This window comes from Dermacentor andersoni, chromosome 1, assembly GCF_023375885.2.
Source record: "Dermacentor andersoni chromosome 1, qqDerAnde1_hic_scaffold, whole genome shotgun sequence".
In the NCBI taxonomy this organism is placed as follows: Eukaryota; Metazoa; Arthropoda; class Arachnida; order Ixodida; family Ixodidae; genus Dermacentor; species Dermacentor andersoni.
In genome coordinates this window covers 413,952,378-413,977,086 of record NC_092814.1, presented here as the reverse complement: position 1 = coordinate 413,977,086, position 24,709 = coordinate 413,952,378, and the positions used below count along the sequence as shown (strand labels likewise).

Sequence of the window (24,709 nt, the reverse complement as noted above, 5' to 3'; positions counted from 1 at the left end):
AAAAGTAAAAAAAATGCGGGAGAGAAATGGAGAAACAAAGCGAAAGCTCATAATACAACTCATACTATACTCAAATGGGAAAGTCGGAGGAAGTTACAAGTCCTTAAGTTCTGTACGAAATCTGTGAGCTTTTCTCATTTCTTTTCTCAATTCTTTAATTCAGTTAGTAAGTACAAGTAATTTCCCCCATGTTGTCTTTGGTGTCTGTTGACTTCTCATGACACCCCTAGTGAGTGACAATCGAAGGAAAATTTTGTCATCATTGAATGGTGCAAGAGTTATAAAGATTGCATGTTGGTGCATTTGTTCAAAGGCTACTTTTGAATGTAATATGTGACCTGAAGGTTGAGCCATTGTACAGATGTACCTATGCTATGTTACAGCTTCTGTAGCAAAATTGTGGTATTCATGTTGTAGCTTACATTTCATTACAATTAGGCAAGATGTTTCACAAAGAATAAATAGTCTTATCACCGTAAAGCTATCATGATGAAAACACCAATAAAGCAAAATTAAACGCCTGTTCCACTACTTCAGTAAGTGGTGGCCGGTAAACTGTTTTTATTACTTTCCATAACTCAAAACAGGGGATGCATAACACTGATAACAGTCCAGCTACTCAAAAACAAAGGCAAGGGCCAACACAAGTGGTGCACCATACCTTTTCTTACGTGGCCTATACAAAATACGTACAAAAGGAGGCCTATGAACTACAAAGCCCAATATAGTCTTGAAACATCCTTCAATGACATACACAGTGATGTAAATGGCCAAAGCACCTTAAAGAAAATTTTGCAGCAGGTAAAATTGCAATTTGTAGCCTCACCTTTTATAGAAAGTTCAGAAAAAAAAACAAGAATATATCCGAAATATACTGTGTAAACAAAATATCGTTGCACACAGTGTTTACTTCAAAGATATAAAGGTAATGAATAAGGAGGGTTGGCACTTTCTGGGGGTAACACAGGGTCAGCCCAGCCGAATGTTGGCTTTGTTCACTATATCCTTGGTCTATTTCCAATAGACCATAGAGATGGGAGGTAATAAAAATTATGGGGTTTTACTTGCCAAAATCACTTCCTGATTATAAGGCACGCCATAGTAGAGAACTCTGTAAATAGGACTACCAGGGCTCTTTAACGTGCACCTACATCTAAGCACATGGGTGTTTTTGCATTTCGCCCCCACCGAAATGCAGAATACCTCCCATCTCCCTGGTCATTAGCACAGGCATGTGCAGTACAATATTGCATCTCCAATGCTTTGAGATAATGTTTGTGCACCCAATTTGGCTCCTTGGCAGCACCCGGTAGAAAATGTCTACTTTAGCAGCTACAGAGACAGCCTGTATTATGATCTAACCCAAGAATCCTACAATGACCCTTTTGTAGGACCCCAAGGATCCTACAATGGCCCTCTCCCCAGTGGTGCATCACCCCAATTGGAAAGTAGCTAGTGTGGCTTATGAAAATAAGGGCACTGGAAAGTACTTCAACAGAACTTGTACTTCAACAGAACTTGCACTTCGGGAAGTTGGTGCTTAGGTTTACTAAACATATATTTCTTGGTGCGAAGTAGAACATGAAGCAGGGGCACAGAAGTATGCAGAGAGACGTAGAAGCCAAGAACACTGTTTAGTAATTACCACGAAATGTACACAGCCAACTTAGACACCTCCAACTATGTGTATGGCGAAGAGTTGGGTTCATGTGCTTATTGAGTGTCTATACTATGACTTCAGTTGACACAGATGCAACTCCTTCCGTCATGAGCATGGTGTTTAAAGGTATTCTGGCATGCAAGAACACGTTTCGTAAGGACCAACGCATAAGCTTTTGTGGATAGAGTGGTTGGTCATTATACCAGGTTAGTATTTGTAAAGGAGACGTCTTTTTGGTTGATGAAGTTTTTAACAAGTTAGCTGTTTTTCATTTCACACACGATGGGATTCGCGGGATCAACTTTTTGCTGTTGTGCGGTGCCATTGTTGATTGCTGAATGGTAGAACTCAGTGTGAGTAGAAGTGTTTCTTCTGGGCTCTTGAAAGACTTGCCTAATCGTGCAAGTACGCTTTCTATGTCCGGAAATACAGTAGGGCTTGCTTTATTTATTTATTTATTCGTACCTCAAATACCGCATTTGGGGTTTTAGAGGGGTCGGCATATTTAGATCATATTTTGAATGAATGCCTTGAACGATGAATGACTGGAGTGGTGCACCGCTTCAGCCGGTAGATGATTCCTGTCTTTCGCTGTTTGAACGAAGAAAGAGTTAAGATGAGCGGAGGTGCGAGCTGGAGGGGGATAAACAGCCTTTGAATGGCTATGACGGGATGAAGTGCGATGCGCAGGCGTGATATCGGTCTGATGAAGTAGTGAGTAATAAAATTTGTAAAAGAGGCACAGTCTTGCTGTTTTGCGGCGCTGCTCGAGGGTCGGAAGGTTCAGACATGACTTAAGTTTAGTAACGCTAGTGTGGTAAGAGTAGTCACAATGAATGAACCTTGCTGCACGATTCTGTATGGATTCTAGTGCTCTTGCCAGGTTAGATTGGTGGGGGTCCCACACTGAGCATGCGTATTCCAGTTTGGGTCGAACGATAGTTAAATATGGGAGTATTTTTGCTGAGGGCGGAACAAGACGTAGATTACACGCACGTAGCATAGTACACGATTGGCATCATTGCTAATGTTGCAAATGTGCGAGGACCAACTGAGGTTATTGGACAAGTTAATGCCTAGGTACTTATATGAAGTCACAGCACATATTTCCAAACCGGCGATAATGTAATTAGCTGAAATAAATGATTGGCGACGATGAAAAGTAACTAGCGACGTTTTTTTTTGACGTTTAGGGGCATTAGCCAATTATTACACCAAGTTTCAATGACGCTAATGTCGGACTGGAGAGCGCGAGAATCAGCGTCATTAGTAATAGAACGATAGATTACACAATCATCAGCAAATAAACGAATTTTGGAAGAACAACCTATCGGTAAGTCGTTAATGTATATTAAGAAGAGTAGTGGCCCCAGGACTGTGCCTTGTGGCACGCCGGAGATAACGGGTGATAAGGTAGACGAGCATTGGTTAGCGTAAACGAACTGTTGACGGTTAGTCAGAAAGTTGCGTATCCATTGGAGAACACAAGGGTTAAGATTAAGACATGATAGTTTTAGAAAGAGCCGTTCATGGGGAACCTTGTCGAAAGCCTTTTAGAAATCTAGAAAGAGGGCATCTATGGGTATGTATTGATCAAGATGTGAGCTGATGTCATTAATGAATAGAGCTAGTTGAGTCTCGCCGGACATGCCTTCCTGAAAACCGTGTTGATTAGGATTAAAGAAATTAGCGGATGTTAGGAAGTTTACAATATGAGAATAAATTTTATGCTCCATTAGTTTAGAACAAACACTGATGAGGGAAATTGGACTGTAATTGTGGCACGATGACTATGATCCTCTTTTGGTGTGGGAATTATCTTACCTATTTTCCAGTCTTGCAGCACCACTCCATACACTCTAAAAATTTTCACACCCTTATGGGTGTAATATGGGTGTATTCGTCTTTTCACCCTTGTAAACACCCTTGAAACACCCTTTTTTAATGGAAAAGGGTGTTCAACAAGAAAACACCCTTGGAACACCCCAGTCTTTCTAATATGCACCCTAATTATAAGGGAGTAAGTGAACAAGCTTACAGTATATGATAAATGAACATTGCCAGTTAAGGCGTTGATATTGGCTTTACATGAAACGCGCGCTACCTGCGCTTGAATCAGGTAGCTGGAATGATTAGATCGGGGCATCTAGGCAGCAGCGCGCTGGCTCCGAACAGCGGTCAAAAATGAAGTTTCCCACTAATGTTAATGTCGAACGGATGCCACTAACGCGCAGACTTTGCATAGCCAGATATCTGCAAAAGGCTTGATATGATCAATGGCAAAATATTTACAATGCTATCACTGAATACTTAAAGGTGTGCAACCAGTTAGACTGGGAATTGTTAGGAGTGAGGGCTAATGGTATATAGCTCACCAACTTACGGTTTGTAGATGACATTGGCATACTCAGCAAAGCTGCAGACTATTTGCAACAAACGTTTGAGGACCTTGACGAAGAAAGTGTAAGAGTCTGATTGAGAGTTAGTATGCAGAAGGGAAAAGTAATGTTCCGCAGCCTGGCGAGAGAACGAATGTCATGGTCGGCAGTCAGCCTCTAGAACCTGCGCAGAAATACGTTTATTGAGGTTAATTACTCGCAGGGGCCTCTGATCAAAGAAATTAACAAAAATAAAAAATTAGCTGGAGAGCTTACGGCAGGCATTACTAAATCATGACCAGGGAGCTTACTGCTAATCATTGCTTTCTACCGTTACTAACGTATGGGGCCGAAACTTGGAAGTTACCAAAGAAGCTTGGGAAGACGTTGAGGACCGCGCAACGAGCGATGGAATGAAAGTTATTAGGCATGACGATAATAGACTGGAGGACAGCGATGTGGATTAGCGAACGGGGATAGCTGATATTCTGGTTGACATTAAGAGGAAGAAGCCGTGCTTGGCAGACATCGCAATGCGTAAGGGAGAGAACTGCTGGTCTATTGGAGTTGCAGAATGGGTGCTAAGGGAAGGGAAGCACAGTCGAGGACGGCAGAGAATAATGTGGACGTGATGGAATTTGGAAACTTGAAGACACATGGAACCAGTTAGCACAAGACAGGGGTATTGGAAATCGCTGGAGAAGCTTTCGTCCTGCGATTGACGTCAAAATAAGCTGATGATGATGATGATGATGTGACGACATCCATGCCAGCTTCGCGGCATGTCATTCATGTTATGACATGCATGAGTGTCATGCACGTTCTGATAGCTCGATTTGCGTCGATTGCGGGGTAAGGGGGGGGGGGGGGGGGCTAGTAGCGGCGTAGCCAAGTGGGGCACGCCGGGCACTTGTAACGCTCACTAATAGTAAATTTTTTGCTACTATGGCAATGGCCCCGCTCCTTCCCCCTCCACGGTCAATTGGGATCCCACCCCCGCTCACACGAAAAAATTTTCTGGCTACACCACTGTGGGGAGGGGGGTGTAAGATTGCTCCTGACCCCTCCCCCCCACTTTTCAACGGAAACGGGGGAGGGTTGGGCCGCTGCCACCGGGCCGCAAGCCTTAGGCAGCCCAATTACCGGCTGCATTTCCCTTTGGACGTGAATACTGCTCTAATGTCATTACACTGTAGGATTCGTGGCGGTTCGAGGGCCCCCATGCGACAATAAAAAAAAACACATACAGCCATCAGCAAGTCTTAGCTTGAGCAGATCTTCGGGAGCTGGGCAAGACTCTCATAAAAAAAAAAGCTTGACACCCCTCTTACATGCATTGTCAACTCTGGGTCACCGCTGACTGCACATTTCCGGTAAAAAAAATCACACAGGAACTCCTCTCGGATTTGTCTAAGTATGCGTAAGCATTGTGACTCTTCCTCATCCACACGCAGTCCATGTCGTTATCAATGTTATGAGACTTGATCCGACGAGTATAAGCGACAGCGCTGCGGCGACACGAGCTGCTGTGGTCGGCGGCGCCAAGTGAATGGCGCAAGCACAGTACTGCAGGTGGCGGGGCCAGGTGCGCTGTGACGTTCATTTTGAGCCGTTATCGCTCTTTAGCACTTCTCATCCGCGTCGAACCATTATCAACCGTTCTCCGGCGGCGGCGGCTGCTTGTGGCACGGCCGCGCGAACCGTATCTCGAAAGCGAACTGCAATTTGGACAGAGTGTGCCCACTGCTGAAAACTCCACGCGCTGTGTTCTCACCGTTTACTTCGCTTTGAAAACAGACGCGCGTACACCTATCTTGAAAGTGATCTGCGAAAAGAGCATAGTGCGGCATAAGCTGAGAGCTTCGTGAGCGCTGTGTTCTCGCCGCTTCAGTCGCGTTGAAGCGAGAGCTAGCACGAAGGTGAATTCACTCGCTGCTGCGGGTTCTATTGTCACGCGCTAAGGGGCTCTTATTACAATTTCAAAATTCGTATAAATAGAGACAATTTCTTCTTGTAGATTTAAAAAAAAACGTTTTCTGTGGACCTCCACATACTAAGTGTACGCAGTGTGTTTTTATTGTCCCTCCTGTACGTGTACCCCCCTCCACAAACACTCACAGATCCAACTGTTTGTTCACTCGTTTCTTTGCCTTGAAGAACCGCCTCAGGTAGAGAACTTGCCAGGTGGCCAGTCCAAGCAGGCAGCACAAGGAGAAGATGGAGAAGTACAGCACGCGCGAGTTGGTTGACTCATTGGTGTCGCGCATCTCTTCCTCCCGTTGGCGCATGTATGCAAAGTCCTTCACCACAGCCTCCGACAGGTCCTCCAGCTGTTGGAGCTTCATCTCTAGAGGCTTCAGCTTGCCTACTTCGGCCAGGCCTTGGTAGTTCTTGGCCTCTGCACCATGCTTGAGCTGGAGCTGGACTTCCCGGTCCCCACCTTTCACCTCACAGGGCATCTTGGTGGTGAAGCACACCTCGTACACATCATACGCATCTGTGGTGAAGGCGAACTTGCCTTCTTTGATGTCATCCTTGTTGTAAAGTATGTGTCCATTGCTGTCCTTGACTGTCAGGTCTGTCTTGTGACCCGGCGTCTCGGAGACGTGGTACTCGCCAGAAACGAGGACGTCTTTGAGTACCTCATCCTTCAGGCAGCGCTTGGTGTTTGGCTTTATATGAAAGCGTATCGCGTGCACTACGCCTAGATATAAGGTCAAAACCGATATTAAGGTGGCACAAGACACCATCGTACTCTACGATGGTGTCTACGACTTCTACGACTGCTTCACCGTGTATGAGCTTGTCACATGCCACTTGAACCACGACACTTGCACGCGGTGGTAACGTGACAGCGTCGTCGATAACACGAAGAGGTGCTCGAGGGTGGATGGTGTTGGTCGTCGCTGTGGCGCTTTTTGTCGAGAAAGTGACGACGCGTTGTCGAATGTTGATGATAGCGCCGTGCTCCCTGAGAAAGTCCATGCCGATGATTAGGTCTCGAGAACACTGGGGGAGAATGCTCAAACTGGCAACAAACGTAGAGCCGCGAATCTGTATTCGTGCCGTGCACATGCCGAGTGGTGTGACGATGTGCCCGCTAGCTGTACGAACTGGCGTTTGATTCCAAGGCGTGGTCACTTTCTTCAGAAGGGTGGCCAGTTTTTCGCTGATTATAGAATAATCCGCTCCAGTGTCCACTAAAGCAGTCAATTCACGACCGTCAAGCAGTACAGGAATGTCCAAGGAAATTCTTTTTCTCTAATCAGCAGGTACTGTCGTCGTCGATGTATCGTCGGTCCGCGTACGCGTCAGTAGGGGTCTTTGAGCACGTCCAGACTGAGCGGCCTCGCCCCCAAAGGTCGCAGTGGTTAGTTTTCCCGTCGTGGGCTGGGTGACCGACCCTGCACCACGCTTGTATACGTACGGCGAGTCGGAGAAAACCGCCGCGGCGAAGGGGAGCGTGACTGGTGTCGAGCTGATGGAGATCCGCGCTGCTGGGCAACGTATTCTTCAATTTCAGGGGGACGCTGGCCGAACCTAGGTCGCGGCGAGTTCGCTGAGAATCCGCGTAGTCCCAGCTCTCGATAGGAGCACTGTCGGTAGACATGCCCAGCTTCGCCACAGTGAAAGCAAAGGGGACGGCGATCAGGTGCCCGCCACACGTCTGATTTCCTCGGGGCCTGTCGGTGGTCCTGGTAATACGAGGCAGCTTGGACGGGCTCTAGCATGGCCGGGCGCGCGGCGCGAAGCGGGGAGGGAGGTGGGGCAGGTTGCCTCAAGGCTTGCGAATATGACATATGTGGGCTGTCATTTCTTAGCGGTCGAGCTTCTGTACTGAAGGGTGGTTCTTTTAGCGCATGCTGGACTTCGTCACGGAGAACGCTGGACAAGGAGCTGAGCGTCGGCTGTGAAGGTACCGACAGTTTCTGGAGTTCTTCGCGGATCACGGAACGAATGAGCTCTCGAAAGAAATCGACGTGACCCCCGAGAGCTCCGAAGAAGTCCGTAGGTGAGGCAGTGTTCACTTGACGTTCGTATGATGGTGTCCGCTGGCGAAGAGTCTGCTCCATGGTGATGGCCTCGGAAAGAAATTCTGACACAGTCTTAGGAGGACTGCGCTCGAGACCGCCGAACAGCTGCTCTTTTACTCCGCGCATCAGGTACCGCACCTTCTTTTCTTCCGACATGCTGGGGTCGGCTCGTCGAAAGAGACGCGTCATGTCCTCGACGTACATTGCGACACCCTCGTTCGGCATTTGTATGCGGGACTGGAGATCACGCTCAGCTCGCTCTCGGCGATCAGGGCTCGCATACGTCTCAAGAATCCGCCGTTTGAATTCTGCCCATGAAGTTAAGGCATCTGCACGGTTCTCGTACCAAACACGTGCGCCATCGTTAAGGCTGAAATAGACATTTTTCAGCTTGTCTGCGTCATCCCACTTGTTGAACGCGGCGACACGTTCATAGTGCACCAGCCAATCTTCAACGTCCTCATGTATGGCGCCGTGGAAGGGATTCGGCGTTCGCGGATTGAATAGCGTACAATGAATCGGCGTTGTGCCTTCCATACCGGTTGGGGTGGTCGGAGCTGCCATTTTCTCTGGGAGGAGTCCAAACTCAGGGGCTTGTCCACGGATCCTTCTGCAGGCGCGGTGTACAGGCGTAACCACCGGTACGGGGCTGGAGCTCCTGCTGCCTGGAGGGGTTTGGTGCATAGATTAGATTACCCAGCACCTCCACCAGTTTGTCACGCGCTAAGGCAAGAATAAGCAGCAGTATCAGCAGCCAGACACGAAAATGTCAGACACAAGGAGGACGGTTCACCAGCTGGCGCAAGATCCTTGACTTCGTCGTCTTCAATCACCGTTTTTGCTGGGCATGCAACGCTGGCTCAAAACACCAGGTGGCACTATTTTGAAAGGTATCGTGCGGTACGGACTGACGGACGGATGGTTTTTATTTGTGGGTAATTATAGAAATGCTTACGTTATAAAAAAAATCGCAGGGTTCGCGGATGTCGCGATAACAACCAACTCCGTCTTGATCGCCCCCTCCCCACCCCGGGAAAAGGGACACTACGCCTCTACCTCAGTTGAAGAAACGATGATGAAACGTTAACGACAAAAACGGCATTTTCTAACGCGTTGTCTTATGGCCTCCGAGATTTGCGCGCAAAGCTGGCGCGCGCGAACCTGGGGGGCCATAATTGGCTGCTTAATAGCATTAAAGGACAAAAAGATAATACCAAATGACACAGTAAAAATGCAAACAAAGAACTGATCTTCGCTATACTGTTTGGGGAAAAGAAATAAAAAATTAGACAGCCGCAACACACGCCACTAAAGCCACCACCGCCGGCATAACGCGGAACCAACAGTTGGCAACATTTATTTGCGCTTCATTGCTTCGCCCCACTCTTCGTCCGCTTCGTCTCCGCAACTAGAGCCCCCATCCTTTCGCGCCGGCCGTATTGTCATAGTTTTGTTTTTCTGCAAATCCGCGCACGCAGCTCATCGGTAGATGCACGGGTGCACGGCGTCGCATTGCGACCTGCGGCATTTTCTCGTGTTCGCGCAATCGGTGTGAAACATGTCGCATGTGAAACATTTGATAGAAGAGCCTCACGTCCAAGTCAAGCCGCCGTACGGGTGTATGGCTGTGTGCCCCGTTCTCGGAAGCGTCGACGGGTTTCCGGCATGCGGATTTCAGGTACGTGCAAATGCGTTTCGCCCTCCTATTGAGCTCCGGAGCAAAGCGTTCAATATTTCATGTGAAAGATGCAGTGCCCGTCATCATGGTGTGAATTTCGAGCGGCAAACGAGAACTGTGGCACTTAGAGCACACCGCGGCTGCTAAGTCAGCGTTGAAATTGTTTTACGTTACCGTAATATGTTGCTGTCTGTCTAATCTGCGGCTTGTGGACAGCTAGCCCATTGACTTTTGCTTGTGGCAGCGATAGGTATATAAATGGAAGCGGTAATAATTTTCGAAAGCAGACAGTTGTTTCGCGCGATGTTTAGTCGTGTACATGGCGTTATGAAAGCTAGAAAACTAACTGGCTTGATCGTGCTTAGTTCCAACTCTAAGAGGCGTAACGTTGGCGCTGTATATGTTTGTTTTCCGTGCCGCGAGTACCACTTTAATGCTTTTGTTGCATGAGAGTGGTAGCTGCTGCATGCCGTCTGGGCAGAATACAATAAAAGCAATTTCCTCACTTTCATACGTATGCAATGTGACTTAACAAAATTTCCAGCGTTTTATTCGGAGCGTAAATGTCCAGTATAGTTTAGTAAGAAACTCAAATTCTGTCTTAGCTTAGTAGGCGTGAAACAAGTGAAACTCTCATTCCTTTTTGAATTGTTCGCCCAAACCGCACCGCCCGCAGATGCGTCATCGGGTAATTGACAGTAGCTTCGCTACGTGAGTTGTTTTATGCGCCAATATTGCCCGGTTAAGTATCCTGTTAATTTATGCCGACGCTCGTTCATCTTGATTTTAAGCGATTACTATCCCCGAGTACCGGACGATGCCAAACTTGTTGTGAGGTGTAGCAAACGCGGGAAATTCAAAGTGGCGTGGCTGCAAGTTCCTGTTTTTACGTCTCTTGCATTCAAAGCCAACAGACACAGTATCACTGATTTATTTCCATTTCTGCTGTACTTGATCAATCTAATGTGACAACTGCATTTGCTCTTTAATGTTCTCCATTTATGTGTATTCAGCTTGGCTGCCAGAAAATGCTTGAATTTTTTTCAGTATCCAAGTGACGAAATATTTCACTTACGGCCGTGTGTGAAACACGCAAGATGACAAAACTGATAGCAAAATGATGAGATGTTTCTTTTATAGCGTTTGGACTCGACTTTTGGTGAGGATGTCGATCGACCTTGGGCCTGGTGACAGCACACCCGACATGGCCAAAGTGCAGCCTATCAGTTGAGTGCCCCCGAATGGACCATCAACATCGGAAAATGAAACAGAGCCAGGTAGGGGCAATTTTTACTTTGGAACAGAATACTGACAGCTGCCTCTTTTTTTAAGAACTAAATAACATATTTACAAACCCATCCTTTCTCTTTGTGCAGCCTACATACAATTGTTTTTTGCTTGTTATACAGATCTTCAGAAAGCAGTTCTTCTGAACCCTTTCTGCATGCACAAATAAATAAAGAGGAGTGCACTTTCTGAAGAAATTGATGCACTGAAATGTGCGTTCGACACACAATGAGATGCAAAATAACCAATAACATTAAAGCGGTAAAAAAAAAAAATTGAAACATGTTCTAACATCATAACCTGCCTTGGCATACGGATCTAAATATAACAGCAACAGAGCTGCATGCAGAAAAGTGTTTGTAAATGTTTGCAAGATATGTACGTTGTCTAAGAAATTGTTTTTACTTACTCGGAGCTTCTTGGTGCCGTGGCAGTGCAGTAAAAGCCCAAAATGATGCCCCTGCTCCTAATAAAGCACCTTTAGATTTTAAAATTAAATTATGGGCTTTTACATTCCAAAGTCACAACCTGAAGGTTTGGGAACCTGGCCTTCTTTAATGTACACCCGAATCTAAGTGCATAAGCGTTATTGCATTTTACACCCATTTGAGGGCAGCTGCCATGGCCTACATTGAAGTTAGGACCAGCATGACTGAGCAGCATGGCATCATAGTAAGTGGGCTATAACACCAGGTCAAAATGAGAAATACTGCTTAGAACTACCAACTTCATGGCTCACAAACACTTTGCACTAAGTTAAAGAAGTATGGAGTACTGACAGCGACCACTTATGTACCACTTTCTTTTTAGGCTGACTCTGTTATTAGGGTGCGAAGCTTCAATTAGTCAAAACCAGCCTAAATTACAGAACCAGCTCAAAACATGCACCATGTATAGCTGGATATGGACGTGAAAATGGAGTCAATTCATGTCGCCGAAAATGGAGGTGGCAGTCACACTATTTCATGCATTTTGCCTAAAACATAGTCAATAATAATTAATAAATTTCTAAAATATTCTTTTCAAAAAGTTTTTTTCAAGCATGAAAGGGGGAGCCAAATGGTGTTCAGGTGCACGAGTGGTTAGTTGCATGGCACTTTTCGCATGTATTCACTGGCTTCTTTCAAGCTTGAAAAAAAAAACTTGTTGCACCTATTGAGCAGTAGAAAGCTGGATTGGTAATTTTTCAGGATGCTCTACAATTTTTGCACTGACACTCTTGCTTTGAATATAATATTTGAGCAGTTAAATAATCGTTAATAACTAATTACCTAATTAGGAAAAATGCAAGAATTGGTTTCACTTCCTCAAAACAATGGCAAACGACATTATCTTGGTGCTTTCCAGCTACGTGGCACTTTTACATATTTAAAGCTTGCACATGTCAGACAGACCACCTGGTAATTACAAGGCATATATAGCAGTGGCTAAGTTGTGTGAGCCAGCCATGTGTAGCGAATCATGCGAAACGGCCATGTTTCTTTGACTTAAGGGCATGATAAGATTTACATGCTCGACACCTTGTATCAGTGGGTTCTAGGCTTGTTCGTAGTTTAGCTGCTACATAAACAATATTTCTCCACGTGTAAGCTCATGCATCTTTCAAGTATATTCCCTCATGTGTCCAAAATAAACCATCCTCGCGCTTCCTTCATTATGTCTTCATCTGTTGCTGTGCTAAATTTTTAACATGCAACTGCACAAATTGTCATCTAGTTTTCATATTTCCTCGTTGTTTGGTGGCTTTATTTCTGAACAAGTTGTTTTCGTTAAACCCTGTTGCACACAGCAGTACACAGCATTTCTGCTAGAGTGGTTTTTTTTTTCAGATTGACATTAATACACCTTGCCTGGGCAATGTAAGGCATTCTACATAACACGGCCCTGCAATAATGTTTTATATTGCATTCCAGCATCATGCAAAAGCTGTTTACTTACCAGATTAGAATATGTATAAGTGTTGGAAGTAACAGAACTGGAAGAAGCCAGCAGATAATGAGGCCAAGGAAAGCATACAGGAACATGTTTTAAGTTTTTTATATGAAGTATAGAAATGATAAATTCTAGGCAAATGAAAGTGGATTAAAAGATATCCACCTGTGGGTGAGGAACGGACCCATAACCTTCACATTACGCATGTGATATACTAACCGCTGTGGTACTACGGCCGTGTTCGAGCGTCGACAATCTGAGGGGCCGTTGTGCACGGTTGAATGCTGCCTCGGTGGCACAGTGGTTAGTGCATCGCATGCCTAATGCAAATGCTGTAGGTTCGTTCTCCCCCCATGCCTGTTTTTTTTACCATTTTCATTTCCCTTTATCATTTCTACATTTAAATAGAAAATTACAAATAAGTTTCCACGTGCCTTCCCTGGCATCTTCCAGCTGTGATTCAGAAAAAGTTTGACCCTAAGTATCCTTTCTTCTCATTTGGAAGAACAGGAGCTTCATTTTAAAAATAATGAGTTCACTTTGTTCAGCATCTCAATGTGGTCTCAAATCTTATCACAGCATGTGTATTACTAAGTGAAGTTTTTGTTAAGATGATGATATAGCATGGGACCTAATTAGTAGCCTTTGTGTTCAGATATATGACTAGTCTAATAAATAGGAGGATTTTAAGAAGCACTTCTAACATGGTCTGATCATGTGTTTAAAAAAACTAATCTAGCATGATTTCAGGTATAACTGTTGCCCCTGAAAAATATTTGGATCATCAACATTGGTATTGTTTTTAGAGAGCACCAATACTGCTTTGGTTGAAGTAGCCTCGTGGAACATGAAGCATCGCTTCTTGCTGAGTCAGAGAAATATCTGCATATCTGAGGTGCATGTGTCATATGCTCGAATGCTGTTTAAAGGCTGCTAATAAGAAAATTACTTCACTTGCCTTCCAGAGATTGCTTAGTAGTCTATGCTACTCGATCATACACAATTTACCAGAGTGAACATTCATCAATCACAGTTGGCTTTGCAATGTTTATGCAAAATACCACAATTGCCTACTAGACATGTGACTGCACTAAAGCTTGGAATTAATGACCAGTAAGATTTATGGGACAGCAAAACTTGTGTTTATTACTCCAGAACAAAATGCCAGGCACTTCGGTTATTTCTTCCATAGTTTCTTACAGTAATTACTAGACGGAACTCTGGCGCTCCAGTCGTACCACCATGGAAATGATGGGAAGCATATGGATTTGTCTGATATTCGTGCTTGTGAATTCAGACGTTCTTGTGGCTTCGTATATTATACGCTATATAACTCTTATTGTCGTAAATTTAAGCGCAGTCTATACTCTTCGAAGTGCAGAAGACGGCGCCAACACGCACAATTGCTATTAATTGCAACGATTGAGCTTGTCCAGGTGGCCAAATCGAAAGGCGCCAAGCGTCTCAAGGCACTGGTATGCCCGCGATAACTTCATCAGGGCGTTGCACTCGCTTGTCGTTACATGCCTCTGTGGCTTAATGGTTTTAATATCAGACTTCTGCTCAAGAGTTCCTGTGTTTGAATCCTGTCGTCGGACGATTTTAATTTTTATTTATTTATTACACAGTATATTGTGGAAAATGACTAGTTTACAAAGTCACAAAGCCACTTGAAGCCAAACAGACGAAGTTTAGGCAAATCCATGTACTTCCCATAATTTCCATGCTGGTAAAGCCGTTCTTGTTTGATCTCCTGTAGATACTAATGTCAAAGTTCCCTCTAGTAATTATTGTATGAAACTGATTTCTGCACCTCACTCTTGCAGAAGCGGCACCACACCTGCTGCGTAAACATGCACTACCTTTCGTCTAAGTGCAGGGAATGCTGTGAACTCGCCCTGTACAAAGCCTGCACTAAGTAAAACAAATCACAACGTGCAGTTGCTGTCACGTTGAACTGGTGGAATGAGTATTGAAATGCAGCACCTCCTGAACTAGTTCAGGAAGTGCTGGTTAATCAAGTGGAGATTATATAGTAACAGAAGTTGAGTGATTCTGCATTATATTCACGAAAGATACTTCATGATACTTTTCCATTTATTTCCTCAGTTATTAAGAATCCATTTTGCATTATTGGACAAAACTACAGAATGCCAACATATTTTCTAGCATTCACTGGTAGCAAACATGTCAAAACTTGTTCTAGTTTCTGGATTGCCGCTTCAACCGTTAACCCCCTAGTTAATTCCGGAAAAATGTACAAAATTTTCTAAATTTTTTACGTACTCAATTTTTCGGTGTCATTCTCATTCTAAAACTAATTACTTCATTGGTCTCTAGTTAGAAATAACACAAAAATAAGAGCTGCTCTTGAGGGCAGCTTTCCCTCAATGCCGACTGTAACTCATCTTTGACAATAACAGCAGCATAACATCGGGCAGAAAGAGTGCGACTCGTCATTGCCGATATTGGTACTACCTGCAGTCACTAGTACAGCTTGGGATCAAGGGTTAAAGGTTGCGACTTTGTTGCTGCCCAATTTTATTTCTGCAGCTGTTACACTTGGGTGTATCGTGTATATGTACGTGTGCATGCATTAAAATGACTTCACGCTAGAGCAAAGCAACTGTAGCGCAGAGAGGCATTAGTCATCTTTATATATTTGCTTTGTAAAGATGCGCTAAGTTTATCTTTTGCAATATAGACTTGGTGCTCTTTGGCCAAAGATGACCTTGTGCTACTAAAACCTATCAATTAGCTTTTTGCAGTAGCAGGTGCTTATTCCTTTTTTGGGATTGGTGGGTGAGTTTTAATTTGTTTTTCTTGAACTGTGTAATTCCCACTCAGAGGACTGCATGTCATCTGAGGTGTTCCTTTTTCAATCAAGAATGTTGAGGTTGTGTTTGTGAAACTCGATTTCTTGCCTCAAACGAGCTTGTACAAACTGACCAAGCTGATAATTCTACCTGCTTATATATGAAATATGTTGCGGTTATGAACCCTCATAATGAATGACACATAGTATAAAAATTTTATCTATTAAAACAATTTAATGAAATTTTTCATGTTTTTCGCGGTCGTGTTCACTTCTCTACTCTCGTGTCCTGTCTGCATGCCTCACCTCTTTTTTACCACAATGCAGGGGGAAAAGGTTCCGGTAACACCATGCATTCAGTATGGTGGCCCAGACGTGTATGCAAGCAATCTCCTTCATGTGGACCAAGAGCTACTCTGCAGTGTCTCGCAGACTTCCATGCGAAGTCCTCAACATTCTCGTCTCAGTGGAATGGCTGCTCATCTATCTGCGTGTCCATCACCAAGACGGCCAGTTGTAAAGCTCCTGTACCCGTTTAAGAAAGCTTAATGATTTTTTTATTTAGTTTTCACGGTTGGCCGTAGAATCTTAACATTTTTGATGTTTATAACATTTTTAACTGGCACGAAGTGGTGCAATAACTTTAAACCAGTGTAATGTATTTAGTGATGCTCACTCTAATGCCTATCTGGTTTTGTCAGTGTTTAAGAAATTTGTATGTCTGATGAGGTAACAGCATTTGAATTTGTCATCGTGGCCTGTTTCAATGAGCTGCTAGGAAAAAAGTCGCAAAACTTATCACACGCCAGTTGTAGAATTTTTGTTTTCATGACTATAGTATACACGTTTCAAAAGATGGAAAGTGGGGAAAAAACCTGAAGAACATAATCATCCTAGGATTGTCATGTCCTTACAACTCTGCAATGATAATGCCTCATACATCTTGGGAGCACATTGGTCACAATGCCTACAGGTATACTTGATAAGAGAATAGCTTGCACCCAGATTTGCCACACAGTTGATGGCTGATGGCTTTTGTTTATCGTCTTCATGTTACTACTATGTATTCAATATTCATTTAGATGTAAAGGACACTAGAGGCACTGAAGTACCAAATGGCACTTGCATTTCAGGGGACAAAGTGCCCAGCATGCCTGTCACAAAACGTGTTCTAGGGGCTACCTTGCCTCTATAGGTAAATGGATACCAGATGCTCTGTGTACACTGTAATCGGTGTACTTGTCTGGAGTGCTTGAAAGATGTGCTACGGGCTGTACTGGCACTGTCTGAAGATAAGGCATGGTTCTAGAAAGCCTGCAGCTGAGCATCTGCCACCATACTAAAGGAACTGTCCTAATTTTGTTGATGTTGAAATGTAGGAGCTGCAATGAATGTGGCAGTGCTGCCAAACTAAAGCACAAATTACCTCGACTCACACAATGCACTCTGAAAGTTTTGCTACGTGGTAACTGTGTTTGCTGCCTGACCTTATGGCACCTTTACGAGCAATCGCAGGTGATTGCAGGTGCTGAGGCTTTATCAACTGGCAAGTTGAAAAAATAATGCTGTGCCACCAGTGCGGCTGCACATTCCGAGATGCAAGCTATCTTGAACCAGGTGTTCGGTAGACAGTACCTGTGCAGCCAAAACATGGTGTTTGAGCCCTATAGGCAACTACGTTCACAACTGCCCACAAGTGTGCTGTCGGAACAGAAAGTTGAGAACAAGCAGGATTTTTACCGGGGTTCAAACATTAGTGCAAGTCATTCTTTCACCAAGGCTGGTAATCATGCATATGTAATGAGAACAGGGCATTTGTTACGCACAAGGGGTCATGTGTCAAGTTTAATTAGATCAGTAATCTATGAGATGGAATTATAAAAAGTGTACCTTTCGTTCCTCAGTGGTCTCTTGGAGAGATGACCATTTCCGGCAGTTTAGTTTTGCCTTCTTATGTCTAGATTTGGTGTGCATATTGCAACTATAACTAACAGTCAGTGCTCTGTCCTGCCCAGTTTTTATGCTGCTTTTGTGGTATTTGCAATATTTTGCAGTTCAGCTGCAAAATATTGTCTATAGTATTATATATTGTCTATGCAAGTATATGTCTTTACTATTACTAGTTTTCATGTTCAACTTTTGTGCAGTGCTCACTAGTTATTACTAGCCATGTTTTGTTCACACATGCTCTTGGATTGTTGCGAGAAGTGACACAGACACAGACTACAAGCACTCTCAACTAAATATTTCTTGAAACGAAGAGCATATATATATATATATATATATATATATATATATATATATATATATATATATATATATATATATATATATATATCTATATATATATATATATATATAAAGTGATTGCAGAAAACCGCAGCATAAGAACATGACAAGGTATGAAGAAATCAGTTAAACATATCAGGAAGTAGGGAAGTCAAAAAAGGAAACAACAAAAAGACACTACTTCAGATTAACACACGTGTTGTGAAGATACTGAAATTCGCATTCTAACAGAAAAAGATGCATGGCTAATGCAAGTCTCTCCTAATCTTTTAATGTGGAATGCCTTGATTATTTCCCGTGTGGTTTGACATTTGTCTCGAAAGAATTTTTGTGTCTTCAAACAAAGGTTTACAACCGCAATTGAAACAATGTGATGCTAGATGTGAAGCATTAGGGTTGTAAAGTGAATGTTTGTTTTCTTTTAGTCTAATATTAATGCACCTGCCGCTCTGTACAATGTAAGTCTTCCCGCACTTGAGAGGATACTGATAAACTATACCATTGTTACAAGGCACAAAAAGGGACACATGTCAAACGCCGCAATTATCTTTTCTGTTTTGCCACCCTGTTCAAGTTTCCTATTTATCATAGGCACATGATAGACAACTTGCGGGGCCGAGAAAACTTTATCCACATCATATGTATTGGCCACGTTCCATAAACCATCTGATAATCTATGTATATAGGGCACCACAGCAAACCTTTTTCTGTTTTTCTTGTTTCTTAGCCTGGCCTTTTACCCATTTTAAGAGCTTTTTGCAGGTTAGTGATAATAAATGCACAGGATAACTAGCCTTCTCGAGCCTATTTGCTGTGAAAAACTGTTTCATATTGTGTGGACATAACTAGCTTACTCAGCTCTTAAGTTTGCCATTACTAATGTCCACACAATATGAAACAAAGTTTTTCACAACAAATAGATAGAGGCATTCCACATTAAAAGATTGGGAGAGACTTACATTAGCCATGCATCTTTGTCTCTGTTAGGATGCGAATTTCAGTATCTTCAGAACACGTGTGTTAATCTGAAGTAGTCTTTTTGTTGTTTCCTTTTTTACTTCCTTACTTCCTGATATGTTTAACTTATGTCTTCATACCTTGTCATGTTCTTACGCTGCGGTTTTTTGCAGTCACCTATATATATATGTTCTTCGTTTCAATAAAAATTTAGTTTAGAGTTAGCGCTCATCCTGGTCTGCTTCTAGTGTGTGTACGTGTCACTTCGCGCTACAATCCAAGATCATCTTACTGTACCAACTCGCCCAACTTTCTATCCTTGTGTTAACATAGACACACTCAGACTTGTTCTTACTTATGTGACCGGTTATTTTTGTACTTTATAATAAGATGCAGTGCTTTTCGAATGAAAACGTGATAGTTCGTAGTGAGATTATTTTAAAAAAACTTTTCTGCTTAAGATTTATTTGAACAAGCCTGTGCCATTATACGGTGCTTATGTCTTTGTATTGGTATGGTTTAACTCCTTTTCTTCCTTTTTACTTTTAATATGTGCAAACATTATTATGAAAGCATTTCTGTTTAATGAAATAATAAATACTTTTCTTATGACTTTTCGTCACAAATTTTACAATGATTTTGTTCAATTAGGTAAGCTTAGACTAGCTGATTGTTATTCTGATAGCTTAACTTACTATGCCTGTGGGATATTCAATGCAAGCACATGGTGAAAAATAAACTAAATTATTGGGTATAAGCAGGTCCCTGGCAGTAAATGGAGCATACATATATTTCAGGAAATAGGGCATGCTTATGTATTGAACAGCATGCACAGCTACACATGCTGTTTTGTTCGTAAATGCTGAAACAATATTCGAAGTGGAAGCGCTTTGTTGCACTTTGTTCTTTGGCTTTCAGTGCTACCTTTAAGTCATATATGTGAAAGTACTAGTAGAAGCATCCCGTGGAGATAAATGACAACTTTGATGAATAGAGGTATAAAATGTGTGCTTAAAACGGCAAAAAACTGCTTCACAGGCAAACGTATGCTTCTGTAGTTCTGCACTTGTTACCGTCGCCAATCCATGCATTGCTTGCGCTCTATTGCATTCAATATGAGCTACGACAACGAGCTGTGGTGTCTTTCCCTCCTGGTCGAGGTGGTGTTGCGAAAATTTTTGACCAAGTGGAGGTTTTTATTTATTTCTGAAATGCATGCAACCATGCTTTTGGCTGTGTGCTGTTTCCACGGAGTGATAAGTACTGGTGCACCAAGGTGCGGGAGATCCTGTGTCCTTTGTGCAGCGCGCGTTGTTATTGCGCTCTGCATCCTGTCGGCAGTGTACTATCACTGCAGAGGAAGATTACGAAAAGCATAGGATGTGTGCATTTCTGCGATCATGAAACTTAAATTTTTTTCCTGAAAGGGTCGCACGTTATGCTACCACATGACGGACCAGAAGCGCAATATGACGACGCCTCACAGATTCTGGCTCATACTGAACAAGGTAGTACCATAGCTAAGGCTAGGCAGCATTCACAACAGCTAGTCTGCCTATTAACTACATGGCTGTAGTGAACGCTAAAATACTTGCAGGGATAACACCCTTTCGGAAGGGTGTTGTCCATGCTACACCCATATTGAAAGGGTGGTGTCTGTGTTACACCCCATATAGAAAGGGTGTCGTTTGTTTTACACCCATAGGCAAGGTGACGTCATATTAACACCCCTTCTTTTGCGGGGTGTTAATTTGCATCCCTTTGCTTGGGGTGTAGCAATACACCCAAAAAGGGTGTCACCCATGGGACAAGTCATTTACACCCTTAAGGGTGTTAAAATTTTTAGAGTGTATGATAATTATTGCTGAAAGATGTGGCATAAAAATACACTAGAGATGTTCGCAGTGTTCTTAAGCAATTTGGAATTGATTCCATCGATGCCGGCTGAGGATGTTAATTTGAGGGATTCAATTAGCTTGGTGATACGATGTGCTTCGATTGTTATTTCTGGCATCGTTGGGTTGTTTAGGTAAGGAAAGTCTGGGAGGTCAGTGTTAAGTTCCGAAGTGAACACGGAAGAGAAGACAGAGTTTAGTACTTCAGATACTTTATGGTCTGGAACACGGTTTTTGTCGTTATCATATAATAATAATGGTTTACGGTTATTTGGGGTAATGTATTTCCAGAATTGTTTGGGATTGTTTTGCAGCATGTTAGGGAGTGTAGTTGAGTAGAAGGTTCATTTAGCTGTTGCGGCCAAAGAATCAAACTCCTTTTCAGTGACGTTATATTTTTCCCAGGCCGGAGCGGCATTGGAACGCTTGGCTTTACGAAACAATCTTTTTTTTTATTGTTTAGTCGTTTTAATGTGTTGCTGAACCATGGGGGCGAAGGTCGCTCTGTTAAAATGATAGTTGGTATGTAACTCTTAGTGAGTTCGATCATTTTATTTTTAAAACGCGTCCAGTTGGTGTCTGCTGTGCGTTTCAGGAAATCTATAATTTACCAGTTGTAAAACTCGGCTAGTGGAGTGTTGATGCTGATGTAATCAGCTTTATCGTAGAGTGTTATTTTCTTTTTTAATTTTTTTTGCAGTGAGGTAACTGCCAGGATAATTCTGCATGCAGTACCGAGTGATCACTTAGTTCTGGTCAATGTGTTACACAAGAAACACTGTCGGGATGGGATGTCAAGATAAGGTCGAGTATGTTAGAGCACTGTTCGTTTTTTCGCGTTGGGGTAGATACTAGCTACGTCAAACCAAAGGTGAGGCATGTGTTCAGAAAACTACATTCAAGGTTATTTTTAGACAGTGTTATGGCTGGTTCGGACCATGTTATATCAAGAAAGTTAAAGTCACCTAAGAGGAGTAGTTGCGCATGATTAAATGACTTCGTAATAGTTTGCAGTGCCTCGTGGAAGTGAATAGTGAAGGAAGCATCTGCGTCGAGGGGTCGATAGCATACATCGATAATAGTTTGTAGGTGTGAAGAACTGCACAATACGAATAAAATTTCTAGAGGTGAAGTGATATTGACAATGGAGCAACAAAGGCTGCGATGGGCAGCTATCAGAACACCTCCTCCGCGTTTGCCTACACGATCCCGCCTAAAGATGTCAAAATCAGGAAGGAAAGAATTAAGCTCCGTGTTGTCGACGGTAGAATTGAGCCACGTTTCTGTTAGTACAAGAACCTTACAATCAGAGGAATCGATAAGGCCAAAGAGTGCTTCGCGTTTGGGAAACAAGCTTCTAATGTTAGTATAAACGAATGACACAGGGATGCTATATGGTTTTGCGATAGTGCGTGATGGTAGCTTTGAAGTTGATATAACTGTATTTGTAGTGTTATCATACTTGTAAGTTCTGTTATCCACGATAAGGGTCCAACTTGATATTAAGATTAGAAGCACAAAGTTCCACAATCTTCTCCGATTCTTGCCACGTTTCACGCTCAGTATGAGATATACAAAAAACACAAGGTTAGAACGACGAGCCCTATCTTCTGAATCGTTTAGTGTTGATGAAATGTCAGAAATGGCTTTAGTGTTTGTATCGACCACTGTCCTGATGCAATTAACTTCGGTATTTAGTGCAGTTATGGAGGAAACACCATCTTCAATTTTTGTTAGTCGCCTTTTAATGTCGTCAAAATTTTTGTCGTTCTGCGATAGTTTATTTCGAACTGATTTCATTTCACTTAGAAGAGATGCCTGACCTGAGTTTATTTCCTCCAATGCTGCCATTATTTCATAGGATGCCTGCGTAGAAGTGGAACGGGTGTTAGGGCCGGGATTCGATTCTATGTCGCCAGAGAGAGCAAGAAGTTGTAACATGACAGACGGGCAGTCGCGAACAATGGTAATGCAGCAGCCTGGTCTTGGCAGCACTAGCAAAGCGGCAAAGCGGGAACGACGCGCATAAATAGCGTAATTGGTTGTTACCTGTAATGCGAAAAGGCGTCAGGCGTCAGTGAACCGCATTGTCGGAGTGCTGCCAAGCCCACTGATGGGAGCGAGGGGGTGACGTGTTTTATGCGTGAAGGTTGATGTCTGTGTCGATGCGTCGGCTGAGGCAAGGTTGTATGAAGACGATAAATGCGATGAATTTCCGTTCAGGGGCGGTGCGGCGCCGTAGTGAACGGCGCTTGCGCCGTTTTCGGAGCACTGGAGGGTAGACGAGGTTGGCCCGTCTGTAACACCAGCGCGCTGAGGGTAGGGCGAGCCTACATCACGCACGAAGACATACAGCAGACTGTAGATGTGAGGCGGCGCTGAGCGTCGGTCAGCATTGGCATGCCCGGGCAGACGATAGAGGATGCTCCACCAGGTAAGTGTATCCCGCAAGCCAGCACACCGTAAGCCGGGAGTTTCCGCAGGCTTCGTGGCGACTCCGGGAGAACAGCAGGTGCCAACGGGCAAGCAGAAGCCTGTGAGCACCTGTAATGCGAAAAGGCGCCGGGCGTCAGTGAACCGCATTGTCGGAGTGCTGCCAAGCCCACTGCATGCATCACATATCTGTGATATGTGATGCATAAGTGATGATGCCGTAGACACTGTACATGTGAACCATCTAAATATAATTGTGTTGGTTATGCATTGCATGATTTTGGTATTGAATGGATGCATATTGCTGTGGGCAATAAAGTGTTCCCTCAAGCGGTGGTGCTGCCTCAGGGGTTAAGCCTTGTCCAGTTTCGAGAAGACTGGCCGATACCCATTGCAGTCCTTATACAACTTCCAAATACAGATGAAGCTAATCCCCTGCTCTATGTGTACTCAAAGGTATTTTCCCTGGTCACCAATTCACTCAGTGACCACAAGCGTTGTGCACTGGTGCCCTCCTTTTGAGGAACTGCTTGATATTCGACTGCAGAGCACAATGACCCACCATTGATTGAATTCGGCACCTGCCGTTGCCTCGACAAGGGATCTGCCTAAAAAGTCTGACAAAACCACGAATGTGTATTGCCCATAGAGCATGATATAATCAGCAATCAAGCCAAACAAATGCTAGGCAAAGGAGTCGTTTAGCAATCATTTTAAGCAAGCTCTTAGGCAGGCTCTTGGGCAGCTCCTGAGAGGTTGGTGGAAAATAAAGATAGTACATGTTGAATTCGTGTCACTGCCATCTAAATACCAATATACTAAGTTAGCAAATGATTATGCATCGACTGTTTCTTGCAGCCTCTTACTTCTCTGTTAATGTTTAGTCCGGTTACTGCCTAATTCCAATGCACATGGATGACAAGTAAAAAGAGAATTTCTAATGCTGACAGACTATTTCAACCGAACTTCACGCCTTTTGGGCTGTAACATACAATGTTCAAAAAGTTCATAGAAACTATACTGTGCGGCTTCAAATGGAAAGATTGCACGCGTTACCTAGACGACGTAATATTCAGGCAAACATTTAGTGAGCAAACAAGTGTCTGGACTTGGTTGAAAACATCTTAGACAAAGACGGCCTTGTGCTCATTTCAAAGTGCCAATTTTATGAACAACAAGCTGTTCTTGTGCGAGGTCATCTGATTGATAAAAAATCATAAAATCAGATCTACAAAAGACTGTGGTGGTACAGGCACTTAAGAAACCTCACTATGTCAAGCAGCCATTAAGTTTGTCGGGCCCTTGGGCCCTCTCTGCAGCGCGCACGGGGGAAGTCATTGAAACACGCGCC

The 24,709-nt window shown here is 43.6% G+C and overlaps 2 protein-coding genes and 1 long non-coding RNA gene across 5 annotated transcripts in view; 1 reads left to right on the top strand and 2 right to left on the bottom strand.

The window, feature by feature from the left end:
- The window catches only part of LOC129381798 (uncharacterized), a 126,167-nt gene extending 102,725 nt beyond the window's left edge, over nucleotides 1-23,442 (bottom strand). For all 3 annotated transcript variants that reach the window (XM_055064967.2, XM_055064966.2, XM_055064964.2), the window contains exon 1: nucleotides 22,975-23,442. The gene's annotated coding sequence lies outside the window, so the exon portion shown is untranslated. The remainder of the gene's footprint in view (nucleotides 1-22,974) is intronic.
- Nucleotides 6,005-6,813, bottom strand: LOC126518485 (transmembrane emp24 domain-containing protein bai-like). Its single transcript, XM_050168273.2, has one exon. The coding sequence runs from the start codon at nucleotides 6,786-6,788 to the stop codon at nucleotides 6,153-6,155; it is 636 nt and encodes a 211-aa protein (XP_050024230.1). The 5' UTR covers nucleotides 6,789-6,813; the 3' UTR covers nucleotides 6,005-6,152.
- LOC129381799 (uncharacterized) lies at nucleotides 9,591-18,007 on the top strand. The gene is made up of 3 exons (XR_008609933.1): nucleotides 9,591-9,750; nucleotides 10,891-11,027; nucleotides 16,112-18,007. It is a non-coding gene; the product is annotated as an uncharacterized lncRNA (long non-coding RNA).
- Nucleotides 23,443-24,709: the final 1,267 nt, after the last annotated feature.

What these genes read in the sequence shown, in the direction of transcription:
- LOC126518485 (XM_050168273.2), bottom strand. Translation starts at nt 6,788, where the DNA reads ATGGTGTCTTGTGCCACCTTAATATCGGTTTTGACCTTATATCTAGGC.